Below are 12,348 nucleotides of genomic sequence, written 5' to 3' on the forward strand. Positions count from 1 at the left end.
CTAGCTTGGTTTGTACCAAAGACGGCATTTTTAAAGCACACGTTTTCTGTCGAGACAAGGTAACAAAATACCTTCAGTGAAGTTACGTACAAGACATAGCCAGAGGATCTCAAATTATGGCATGAAAGTACAATCCAGGTCCATACACATACCCATGTTTCACGCCTGTGTAAACTTTTGACGAAAAGTGTGTCTATAGGTGACCTTGTGCTAGATCCGAATGTATCATGCAGAGGCGACTGGCCTCGGAAATCCGACGTTTTGAACAGTGTCAACCCACTTCGTCCAGAAAACAACGAATATCTATCCCTGGCCCAAACCTATTATTTTACACGCTGCGTGCAGCGGAACTGTCTGCTAGAATCCTGAAAGAACTCCTCTAGATATGTACAGTATGAAGGTGACGACTCACCAAGCGCAACACCTTTCCATATTTTTAATACCCATTCGATCATGCGGAATTAGTGTAGACAACACAGAGACAATTTGACTGTGCATCTTACCTTGAATGCTTAGCATCTGACCGAGCTTGAGAGCGGCACCGCGCATACGACAGAGAGTATCCACGATACGTTCCAAATTAGCATCCGTAAGGAATGGGTTGTTGATCTCGCCAGCTAAAGTGGGTGAGTCTGTAAACATTCAACACAAATACAACCAATATACACATACCACCATAACCAATTTTCCTCTTTGTCCATTCGGTGGCTGCGCCAAGACCCAGTCCGACTGGCGACCACGCCAGGATGGTTACCGCACACAGAGTAGACCTGCCACAAAGATCCTGGCTCTTCATATGTGCATACAGGCCTCAGAGCTAGCACGTTGCTCACTCACACACAGTAGACGCAGCCCCGGATACATCAAACCCTGCACGCGCTCACCAGCTTAACGCACCACACCACTAGCACCGGCCGGTTCACGTAGGCCATGGTACACCGGGGACGGTGTTCTTCAAAAAGGAGGCCAGTGTAGTATACGGTGTTTGTCATTTTGATCGATTCATATGTAAGTATTGGTGATGTACAACCTTGCTTACTGGGCTTTGGCTGATGAGCTTTGTTTCTGTTTTCCATCCACAGAAATTGTCGTGAGCACCTGCCTTCGGAGAATCACTGTCCCCTGGTGCTTCCATAGCGTGCATATTACAGTGGGATCCGCGTGGATTCCTGCCTAACACCCGAGGATTATGGTTTCATAGGTTTAGCCGTTATTGTCTGCAAGCTCATGGAATGAGTTCTGAGGCTCGAGATACATCAGTATGTGACTAGCCGTGGGCTTATGATTCACAGGTTTTTCGGTGTTATTTTGTCTAAATGATCTGATGTTAATCGAAATGGTCACTAAAAAGCTGTACGAAGTTCAGAAGGTTGCGATACGCATCTGGATTTTTAGGAGCCCCTAGACTACATACAGGCGATTTCTAATAGCTCATTTAAGAGATTATGGCTCGTAGCCATATACTGAGGAGTTCTTCCATAAATGTAATTCCATAGTAGCTTGTGGAGTTTCACTGTCACAAAGTCCTGCAGCAGCTACTGAGGTGCGTACTGTGATGCTGTTGTTCTTACTGTATGTCGACAAGCTTTCCGCATGCCTGAGTAGTGGCGCCTTTTTTCGCGGACAACACTACAATTCTTTGAACTCAGCGGAACTGCGAGAACCTATGGGTCATCTGATCTGGATCAAACCTGCAGCCCGTCGCTGAACGTCTTCAAATTTGGCAGTTTATCCACTGCAATCAGGAAGACTGAGCTTTCAGTTTCTTCCATTTCAAGACAGCACCAAGGTATTTTGTGGAGTGGGGTTGGCACCACTATCATGAACTCGGTTGAAAACACTTTGGACGTTCTGAGTGGAACCGGTTGCAACGATGGCGTCCAACTCAGCGACAGCTTCACTTAAGCCGGTCAAAGTTGCATCGATAATTGTCCGGATTACGGTTGGTGCTAGGTATTTCTTTAATTGCCCCGCTTATTGCATTAATCTACAAATACTATTTGGAGGTGAGTTTTGCAAAGCACATCTCGCCGTCGTATTTTGCAACTAAATCTGCGCAGATAATGATTACTAGTGTTAGCCAGCCACAACATATTTAGCGCACACTTGAATTTTACCATTTGTCCTTTTGACGGTAACAGTTGGACCTACCCGTACTGAATAGTGGGCGGGCCGGATACCGTTGGCTTATGAGTATTTTAATTCAGCCTCTAGAGCGCTTTGATCTGGAAGCCGGTGTGATATCGGAGTCAATGTGAGACTGGACTTCAGTTGAGTGCAACTGCACTGAAATGACGTCGCGAACGGCTGAACGCTAGAACACAACCACTCCCAACGAACTCAACCCCTGGGGGGACACGTGGACTTGAATGGAACATCAACTCCGTCGATAACACGAGGACCGCTTGAAATCCCATTTCCCAGGCGCCCCAGGGCACCTGATTCAAACAGATTCCATACTGTGCTCTTCATACGAGGCGGAGGACCTGATAATCCCAATCAAAAATATCTGGAGTGAAGGGAGAATGCTCACAAGTTGGAGCACTTCGACTGCACTTACAGTTACCACGATTACAGTATTCAAAAAGCGTTAGAACACCGTGCGCCATCCATTGGCACATCAGTCCAGTGACCATAACTTTTGAGGTGCTCTCTGCTACTGTTCTCAGTTGGTTGACTCATCCTCGCAGGAGTCATATTCGCGATAAGCACACTGGGTTTCGCTGTGTATCCATCCTCGATCTTCACTTTTCTGCAAGCGTTCGAACTGCTCCATTCCTTCTGATGACCAGTACTAACAATTTTCTTGATATGGAAGTTTCTCTTGATTCCGTTGATTGTCGGAAGCTGTCAGTGACTGGCTTTAAAAGGCGTCGTTTCTAAATCTCTGTCTCTTCAAAGCTGGACAGACACTGGCTGAGGAATCCACTGCCATCCTTGAACAGAGTAGGTGGATTATCTTCAGGATCAGCAGCACGATGACGCTTGCATATATTATATACATTCGGACACCTTGGAAATGTGATGAAGCTCCATTGTCACAGTTCATCTTTCTGCTGAAGGCCAGGATTCCGGGTCGGAGATAGCCAATGGCCAACTGAATTGCTGTTTTCTATAGAGGAGAATGTCGGTAGCTCAGGTAGCGTAAATGTTCGTTGGCTTGTTCGCTGAGCTGGGCAATTTGGTTGCAAACGTTTCACCACCAATCGAGGTGACATCATCAGCGCGTCATCATCATCATCGACAGCATGACATGTGTTCAACACCGTTGCTTCACTGCCGTACAACCTTGACTTATTTGAAAGCCTTATTGTAAAGAGAAGAATAAAGGTGAACGGGGAAGGGACTTAGTGCTAGCTTAACACAATCATTCCGAGGTGCCTACACCTCCAGACATTCATTCACGCAATCTGGACAGAAACTGACAAGAACGCCACTGACATCGGTTGGCAGCTATATCTTGTAGTGTCTCCAAACAGGCACAGTAAGGATCACGCAGTCCCCATCCTGGAAGGCGAGTAGCACCGACAGCACCCAAGCGTTTCGTGATCTCCTTCATACTCCTCTGCCAAGTCAAGGNNCGAAAACATGCTTTCTAACTGCCTCGTTACGGATTCGCCGACACCAACCCACGCGAGCTATGGTTCTGAGACAACGATTGTCGAACACCTGAAGACGTCTCAGGTCCGCTGCTCGAATAGGCCAAGTCTCACAGCCATACAACAAAACAGCCCGTACTGTAGCTTGATACACACGTCCCTTCAGATTCAGGGATAAACCATTCTGATGCCATAGGTATCTCAAGTTAGCAAACGCGGCCCGAGCCTTGGAGATTCGTGCATTCACTACAATCAGAACTAATACAACTTCCAAGATACGTAAAACGCTCCACAACTTCCAGTATCTCTCCCTGGATTGTAAGGGGCGTGTTCAGTGACTGCACGTCCACAAGCATGGCCTTACAGTTTGTGGGTGCAAAGTGCATACCAAAGGACGGGTGCTGCCTCGTAACAACCCATCAAAATATGCATCTCGTTTCCAGGAGAGTAACCGAACATGAGCGCCATGCATAAAGCGCACGTGATGGTGGGCAACTTCCAAGTATGTAGGATTGAATGTCTGATAATTGGAACGTTGATGGCCAAGGTAAACTTGCAGAAAGGGTTGATATAATGGAAGGTGCTGTATTCCCCCGTGCTGTATCGACATCGAATGTTGAAAATGGTGCATGACCACGTCGTTCGTGACCATATTAACGGTGTGCTTTGGTTTTGGAGCCAATTGTAGGTTGAAATCAAAGTGTTTGTCCGGGTGTGCCTGCAGTGCGAAGAGCACTCGGAAAAATCAGAAAATCAACCACTGACGCAGTCAGCCACAATTGACCTCCTGGAATAAGTTTGGGAATAAATCTAGTCCGTCTGTTACCAGCTGGTAGCGTGAGGAACACCACATCGTGATAGTTGCAGGCCATTTTGCTTGGCGAATCAAAGGATCTCGACACGTCTGAAGCATTGAAGATATCGTTCGGTTTAAAATACCAGAAAAGGGGCAGCCTACCAGGATCTCCAAAATATATAATATTTAGAGAAATACACTGAATGGACCGCTTCCATATCATCATCGTATCAATAAAATGCCGTGGAGGCTTCAACCACTTACAGATGAATAGTATCAGCGGTCATGCTGCAGTTTGGGAACGGAATATACAGGAGGAAGCTTTTCAATTATCTTATGGCAAAAAGAAACACTCAAAGGCAAGCTCCTTGCTCTGGCCCGTGGTTTTGAAGCGAAAACAATGCTTGACGTTTGGGTAGAAAATGGAACCACCTAACAGTTTTTAAGACCAGAATAAGGTAGCTAGGGATCTAAGCTCGAGCAAGCTCACAGAAACTACATCGGCATCAGTTGCACCAACTGATTTCGAGGGTATTCGAGCTACCACAGTTCGTTATCCTTCAGCCTTTAGAGAAATAACAAAACCAGTCATATGTATTGCTTCATGGCTCTTCCATTTTCTTCCAGCCCAAAGACCATTATCCATTCGCACTACACATCTCCTGGTCATCCTCCACGATCTTAAGAATACTTAAATATGGGTGAGCTCTGTTGTTGCAAATTTATTTCCACGTTGTATAGGCGCAATTTACAGCTTCATTTCACGTCTTTTTGGTTCGAGAGAAAGGCGGATATTGATTTTAGGTCTTGACGGGGCGGGAAAAACGACAATTCTCTACAGACTTCAAGTTGGAGAAGTTGTTACAACCATTCCCAGTACGTCTCTGCTTGCGAAGATGAATACACTGATGGTATATCTTTTGTTTAAACTCTATTTAATTTTTATCATCAGCATTGAAACCGTTTTTGCCGTGGATTGTGTAAACGTTTTCTTTTTGTGGAAAGATTTCAGTTAATTGATGCGTTATTTTTCAAACGGAACACAGTAATTTTAGTTTTACTGGTTGTTTCGTACTACGCATCAGCTAAGTTGACAAACTCAGGCCTGTCGGGTTCCATTATGCACAGTTCGCAACACTTGCCTAACTTGGCCAAACTGTGCGTGAAGATATATGAAGATATGTTTATGGGCACCCGCTCACTGCTTTGTCGCTTACAGTTACTCACATCTTTTAGCTGAGCGGCATTTTACAACTCTTCTGAGGTCATTTGTGCTGAACCTCGTCGAATCTTCCGGATATCATTTATGGTAGTCGATTCTAGTGAGACCACACTCTTGGGAGGTGCCTCCAGGGTGTTTTTGAGGGGGACAACTGTGTTTCATTGTAACTTTAGGTAAGGTGGGCAGCAGAGTTTTGAAAAATCCAACTTGTTTCGCAATCTTTTTCCTGACAATAATCCCTTACCTCACGTGATGCTTCGCAGTAGTACCTCAGATAACAGCTTATATCCGTCGCGATAATTGCTTGCCCTTTCCGATGTGGTGCATGGGAATATTTGTTCTGTTCTACAACTGGCGCGGTGCTGCCATCAGTTCCGCCAACCACCCCGTCCGTGTCATATCCCTTATAAAGTGCAGTATTGGCAATACTACGGCGTGGATTTTGAATAAATGCTCCCAACTGCTCTGACCATTCGTTTGATAGTACAAAATACAAACGGACAGAGATATGCGGATCTTGAAACTTGCTGCACGGGGACACATCTATGAATTAGAAAACATAGCTGGTTGACCTTCACCTTGTTGAATATCCTTAAGGGGCAGAGAAATTCGTTCATCCCTCGGTGGCAATGGAAAAGACAAATCCGCTCACCTACATTGTTCTCTAAAAAGACACGTAGACCGTGCATCCTCTTGTAGGGTGATCGTTTGCTTGATTTGGCTGCGCTGCTGAGGGCCTTTTGCGACCCTATCATGCCAGGCAAGCTGCGCCTTGAAATTTCGGTTTACGAAGCATAACGTAGCATGTCTATTGTGTTTTTGACGGATCATTTCAACCCTCCTTATCGTGCACTTTCTAGTCGCACCGTCTAACTCCACTTTACTGTGTAAGGTGATATCGTAGCTAGATACGAAAGCGATATGGTGCAAGCCAGCAGCGACTAACCAAAGGTCATTGGGTACACTTGCCCTATATATATATATATATATATATATATATATATATATATATTTGTGTTACACTATGGATGGCGGATGGTGCTCAAACTCTACTGTCGACAAATATATATATATATATATATATATATATACTGGTGAGTCTGTGGTTACGCATGTTCAGTAAGCGAGTGCTCACGAAAGAGGGGGAAACAGATAAACTGGCAAGCTCTTTTAGTGCAATTCAGCCAAGGTAACCAGCTGTCTGAGCTCATCTTATGTCACTGCCCGAAGGACCAATGGTCGCGCTCGACAAAGCAGATCGATAAATTTTGCTCCTGATTGTATCTGTTAGGTATCTTGCTACGCAATGATGCAAACTCAAGAAGTGAGGTTAGGCCGCTGTCTTGGAAATTGCGCAGTTACGTCGAATTGAATGGTCGGTTGGGGTGTGTGATGACATGCTTTTTTGTTTTTCATTGGATTAATCGATCGGATGGATGTCCAAACCTTGACAAGAATGTGCAACTCAGTTTGTTTGCATAATACTGATGAATGGTGTGTGTGTTTACTTGGGGGAATAGTCTACATTATGACATGTCTCAGAACTTTATCGATATAAGGACGCACCGAGTTGCCAATCCGATTTCTATCAGTTTGTTACCAGACGTCAATAAGTAATGTGTCTTATATGTGTGCGGACAGTTCAAAGACAAGTAACATGCTTGTTTGGTAATTTTAACCTTTCTGTGGCGACTGGTGGGTCCAGACCAGGACAGCGGCGTGGTCATCAGACATAAAATTGCCGGTTTTTCTTAAAAACTAGTATCACAACCGGAGAGATTTTTACCACTGAAGAATAAAATGGGGTTGATTTATGCAGTAGGGCTCGCCAAAATGCTGAAGGCTGTTGCTTCAACTATGATCAATGCGATACCCAGATTCGTTTCATTGTTGAATCCGATTCAGCTATTCGAGATAACTTATCAGTTCTGTTTCATCAAATATTCCATGTGCATTGACCTCATTTTTACGTGAACAACTCGTGATTTTATGTTTCGTTGCGGAGCGCGTTTGGTAGGTGGATTTTCGAGAATGAACGTTAATATATTGACCTTGTACTATTATACGTCTCCTGTGGGGAGAGTTATTCCCGGTCTTCTGTCTGTGAATGAAAAGCATATGCAGGTATTCATCCGCGAGTTGTAACGTAAACTTCTGTGATGAGCACAGTACCCACTCATGGTTCTCGGGAGATACGTTCCGGCGCGTCCTTCCGCGAAACGAAATCTGCGACCAACAGATGAAGAAAGGGCTTTCGACAATACATAACCAGGCGAATCTGGTGAGGAAATTAGTGAAAGTGTCAAATTTATTGTATACGGAAGCAACACACGAGTCATCACCTGTTAGTGAGGACTCGGGACTTGAAGACGATGAAGGTGTGCCGTACAGTGAGGTTGAGAGAGACTGCGTCTATCAGTACTGGACAGTGGGTCAGTTTATGCAGCTCTTCGGGAGAAAACCTCACCATGCGCCTGAGGTGCTTCAAGATTCGTATCTTCTGATAGGGTTTGCGTCCGGATTCCTTCCCAGAGGTTGCAAAATCACGTGTTACAGTGCTGAAGAGGATTTTGTATGTTTGCACCGTATCGTCATCACGTTCTTAAACTGAAACGACCAAACCCTATAGGGATCCCATGCTTAGGTTGTACCTTGCAGTTCTGTTATGTTAGGGGTTGTTGTGAATCGGTTGGGTACGCCCCCTAACTAGTAGGGAATCATATTCAGTAGACAGTATTGGCTCTGTTGAGTTGACTGGATACGGTTTGAAATTCTCTGAAGACTAAATAACCCAGTCATGAAGGTGATCGTGAATTTCATAAGGACCTCCTGACAATCGGGGGCACCTCCCTCGGAGACTGGGAATTTGGCTGGGAAAACGTGCGCGTATTTTGGAGATCTACCGTTATTTCGTGGGTTCAGACGTGCCTGTTCCGTCTCCAGGGCTGCTTGTATACCGGCAATCTCTGCTGTCGTTCTCTAATTTTGACGATCTGAATAGGATGTTGCTTCAAATTAGCAAGTTCCTGGCTTTAGCTGCTAATTCTTTCTGTGTTGAGTAACTTCACTGCTTAGTGCTGATTGAATTCGTCCATCTCGACTGCTGTCCGCATTTTGTTTAGGAGGAGTTTTACAACCGGCACCTTTATCAGAGTGGCTGATTCGAGTCACCAGTTTTCTCGAACCATTGGTCCATCAAGTTAGGGACTTCTTACTGATGTTTCGAGTCACTTCACTTGCATCACCTGCTTATGGGGGCGAGATGGCTCAAGTGGTTAGAGCGCGAATTTACTGACCGGAAGGTCCGTGGTTCGAACCCGACCTCTGCCACTCGACTTCCCCTGTCTAGGCTTGGGCGACCTGGCAGTATCCCAGCCCTCGTGCTTCCTCCGGGTGGCATGGCAGCTAGGCACCGGAAGGGTGTTACAGCTGAACAGTTATTAGTTATTTTTAGTTATCACCTGCTTATACTGTTGTACTCTTATAAGAGTCCGAGTTTCGTCACATCTTTTGATTCCGATATACATGAACTCTTGTGGATGAGATATCTCTTATCATTTTTGAACTGGGCTGTTGTGGGTACCTGTAGTTCTAGTCTTGTACTTATCCTCTGTTCTTCTCTTAGTGATCTATCTTGTGAATGGACAACTCAATGAGACGATCAACCAATCTGAATGATTTCGGAGTAGTGTTTGGTCATGCACTTTTGATTTTTGTTATGGCATGCACAATCGTCCAGTTTGTAGCGCGCTGATGTCTCATTATTAAACGGCACATCTTGTTAATGTTTTTCGTCGTACGGCAATAGTTCTCACTCTTCCTTTGTGCCTTTGCAGCCATTGGATTCAATGTCGAAACAGTTGTCTACAAAAATCTGAAGTTTCAAGTTTGGGATCTGGGAGGTCAGACAAGTATTCGACCTTACTGGCGGTGCTACTATTCCAACACGGACGCTATAATCTACGTGGTTGATAGTATGGATCGTGATCGTGTCGGCATATCGAAGCAGGAACTGGTTTCTATGCTTGAGGTGAGTTAATAATGTATACGAGATCAACTCATTGTCAGTATGTCTTAGCTATCCCAGTATTCTAGTTTAGCTTTTCTTGGCCATTTCCTTCGTCATCCAGCTGTGCCAACTGACTGAGAGTAACATTAAGTATTATCGCACACTATGTAACCAGTCTTTGTGGTGGTTTGACTGATGGAGCTATGACATGGTTTGGATTTTTGACTGGATAGTCTTTCCACGCGTGGGTGACGAGATCATACAGGGGTTTATTTCTAAACAGTTCTGTCTGCCGACAGCTCATGTTGTAGGAGAAACACTAGGCGAGCGCCCATGACCAGCAATATTAATTGTCAGCTAACTTCTTGTCGGCCACTCTACGGACACACGCTTAGGAACTCCCAGTTCTCTCACATGAATGTTTTCTTACTTGGGCAACGGTTATGAGTCCTAGTAGCTTCGAATAACAGTCCTATTAATGACATGCCAACCAGGGTTTGCGATCCAGATAGCATCGTGGATTCAGGCAACTTACTGCCTGTTTACCATGATTCTCAGTACATCACACGAGGCCAACTGAAGAGAAGAGGTTCCCCCACCATGTTCTTTTTGCGCCTACTCGACTGAGTTTGTTGCGTTCAGTCTACACTCGCATCTTTTGACAGGAATATTGTGTCCCGAGGAGGCTACTGGCGCAAAACTGTGACAATACCACATGGGTGATTTATTTAGGTTTATATCGATTACTGTAGCCTAATCAAGGACTAGTTGGAACCCGATGACGTATAGATTTGGAAGCAGATCTACGTAAACTAGTAGCCTACAACTGTGCGTCATGTCAGCTACTTGACATCTATTCCGGAAGAGGAATTATTGTGCTCAGCTGAGGAAGATCTTGAGAAAGCACTACCACTCCTGCTGTTCAACATCAATAGCGGTCTAGAGTACCGTTACTTCACCGTTTTACAACCTAGCTAAGTCCTTTTAAGCGGAAGATGGATTTAAGTGCTCGCTTTCATAGAAGAGTTATACTAATCCTTGAAGCCGAAGTGGCTGGGGGTGAACTTCTCTATTAGTCGTGAGGTGGCTTTTCTATGGTCAGCCTCTTTCATGGCTTCAGAGTAAAATTATCGACTGTGAACTTCTAACAGGAAGTGCTTTCAGTAAGCTCCGAACATTGAGGAAACATGGGATTTCAAACACCGAAAGTATCCATTTAAAAAGTGACAAATAAGTGTATTTTCAATAGTCGGTGCTGTACTAATTTATGCGTATTTACAAAGTAAACCGAAACCAAGATGTGACAGAATGGGGAAAATACTGATTTACAAGAAATATCACTAAACTTTGTACCTAACATTCGTTGTTAGTTTAGAATGGACACCAGCATTTGTCAGCTGACGCTGCCGTGAGCAAGCATAACTGAATGAGGAGCCATACGCTTATTAGACTTATTTTGTCATAACCATCCTCAACACTTTGTTTATCTTCGAAGCGTTGCGCACGTATCGTGGACACATCAAATGAGCTGAAATGCTGAATTGCGACGAATGGTTTATGGCAACAAATAGGCCACTTGTCCAATTGATGAGTTGATTTAGCTACATCACTTCAATTCAGTTTATCAGCTACAAACCATGTACCAAGGGTATGTCGGTTCTAGCTGCTGCAGTTTCGGATGTCGGAAAATTAGAGAGCAGGGGTGATATAGCGAAGCATAGGAGGTGATAGCATAATCAGTTCGGGAAAGTGGGCAGGGCGATAGCTTAGATACATGAGCGTCACCGCCCGTGTGATTGAGCCATGTCTATCAGTGTCATTGACCCTTAATGAGTTGAATCCCAGGTCCCCCATTCAGGGAGGCGGAAGTTGCTGATCCGACTGAATATACTGGTTTGTGCTTCCATACTTCCTTGCCATGCCCGTAGGCTGTCTACCAGCACACGGCTGGGTGAAAAGAATTCTATGATGCAGGCGGTCCTCTGGCATGCGGAGTATGTGTTCTAACCAGCGTAGCCTATGAAGCGTGAGTAATTCATCCATCGTGGGGGGGGGGGTTCCTTTTTTCGGAAACCACTCGGTGAATCTCAGCATTGCTGATTAGCTGTTGCCATCAGACGGCCAATGCTTCGGAGTCACCGATGGTCAAACACCGTACGTCCTCTGCACATAGCGGCCATGTTTTTGATCCACCGTACCACTGCAGTGTGTACTCTGCCCTGACGTCACGCCGGTGCCACAGATGTTGGAGGTTAACGAAAGCTGCGCCGGTCTTCTCGATTCGAGAAGTGATCTCGTCTCCAATAGGTCCACTGGAACTTATACAACTACCCAGGTAAACAAATTTGTCGATTGGCTCGTCAACTGCGACAGTTGCGCTAATACGGTCGTGTGCCCCTTACACCGGGTGATCGATTTTCCCCCCGTGCCATGAGGCATGTTCCGGCTCTCAGATAACACAGTGGACAACGCATGACCTGGAGTCATCATCATCATCATTGTCAGCTGTAATGTTCCGGCAGATAACACAGTGGACAACGCATGACCTGGAGTCATCATCATCATCATTGTCAGCTGTAATAACCGCGTACTCGTCGTACGTACATTGTAGCTGCCGCAGTTTCGTTCATCGATGTTTTGGGGGGCTGTCAAGTGGGGGGGGGGTTGGAAAAGGAGCTATCCATTGAAGGCAATAGCTTGGATGCACGAGCGCCATTGAGGG

General features: G+C 45.2%; 3 protein-coding genes across 3 annotated transcripts in view; 2 read left to right on the top strand and 1 right to left on the bottom strand.

Moving 5' to 3' along the window:
- The window catches only part of T265_10245 (hypothetical protein), a gene marked incomplete at both ends in the record, with an annotated part of 5,828 nt that extends 4,936 nt beyond the window's left edge, over positions 1-892 (top strand). Inside the window, one exon of the mRNA XM_009176562.1 lies at positions 595-892. Within this exon, the coding sequence (XP_009174826.1) occupies positions 595-892 (298 nt within the window). The remainder of the gene's footprint in view (positions 1-594) is intronic.
- Positions 893-3,573: 2,681 nt separating this feature from the next.
- Positions 3,574-11,480, bottom strand: T265_10246 (hypothetical protein; the record flags this gene model as incomplete). Its single annotated transcript, XM_009176563.1, has 4 exons — positions 3,574-3,845; positions 3,868-4,000; positions 8,914-9,046; positions 11,401-11,480. The coding sequence occupies 4 exons, from the start codon at positions 11,478-11,480 to the stop codon at positions 3,574-3,576; spliced, it is 618 nt and encodes a 205-aa protein (XP_009174827.1).
- The window catches only part of T265_10247 (hypothetical protein), a gene marked incomplete at both ends in the record, with an annotated part of 17,785 nt that continues 10,455 nt past the window's right edge, over positions 5,019-12,348 (top strand). The window contains 2 exons of the mRNA XM_009176564.1: positions 5,019-5,271; positions 9,454-9,647. Coding sequence (XP_009174828.1) covers positions 9,594-9,647 — 54 coding nt within the window. The remainder of the gene's footprint in view (positions 5,272-9,453; positions 9,648-12,348) is intronic.

Source organism: Opisthorchis viverrini (genome assembly GCF_000715545.1).
Source record: "Opisthorchis viverrini unplaced genomic scaffold opera_v5_348, whole genome shotgun sequence".
NCBI lineage: Eukaryota > Metazoa > Platyhelminthes > Trematoda > Opisthorchiida > Opisthorchiidae > Opisthorchis > Opisthorchis viverrini.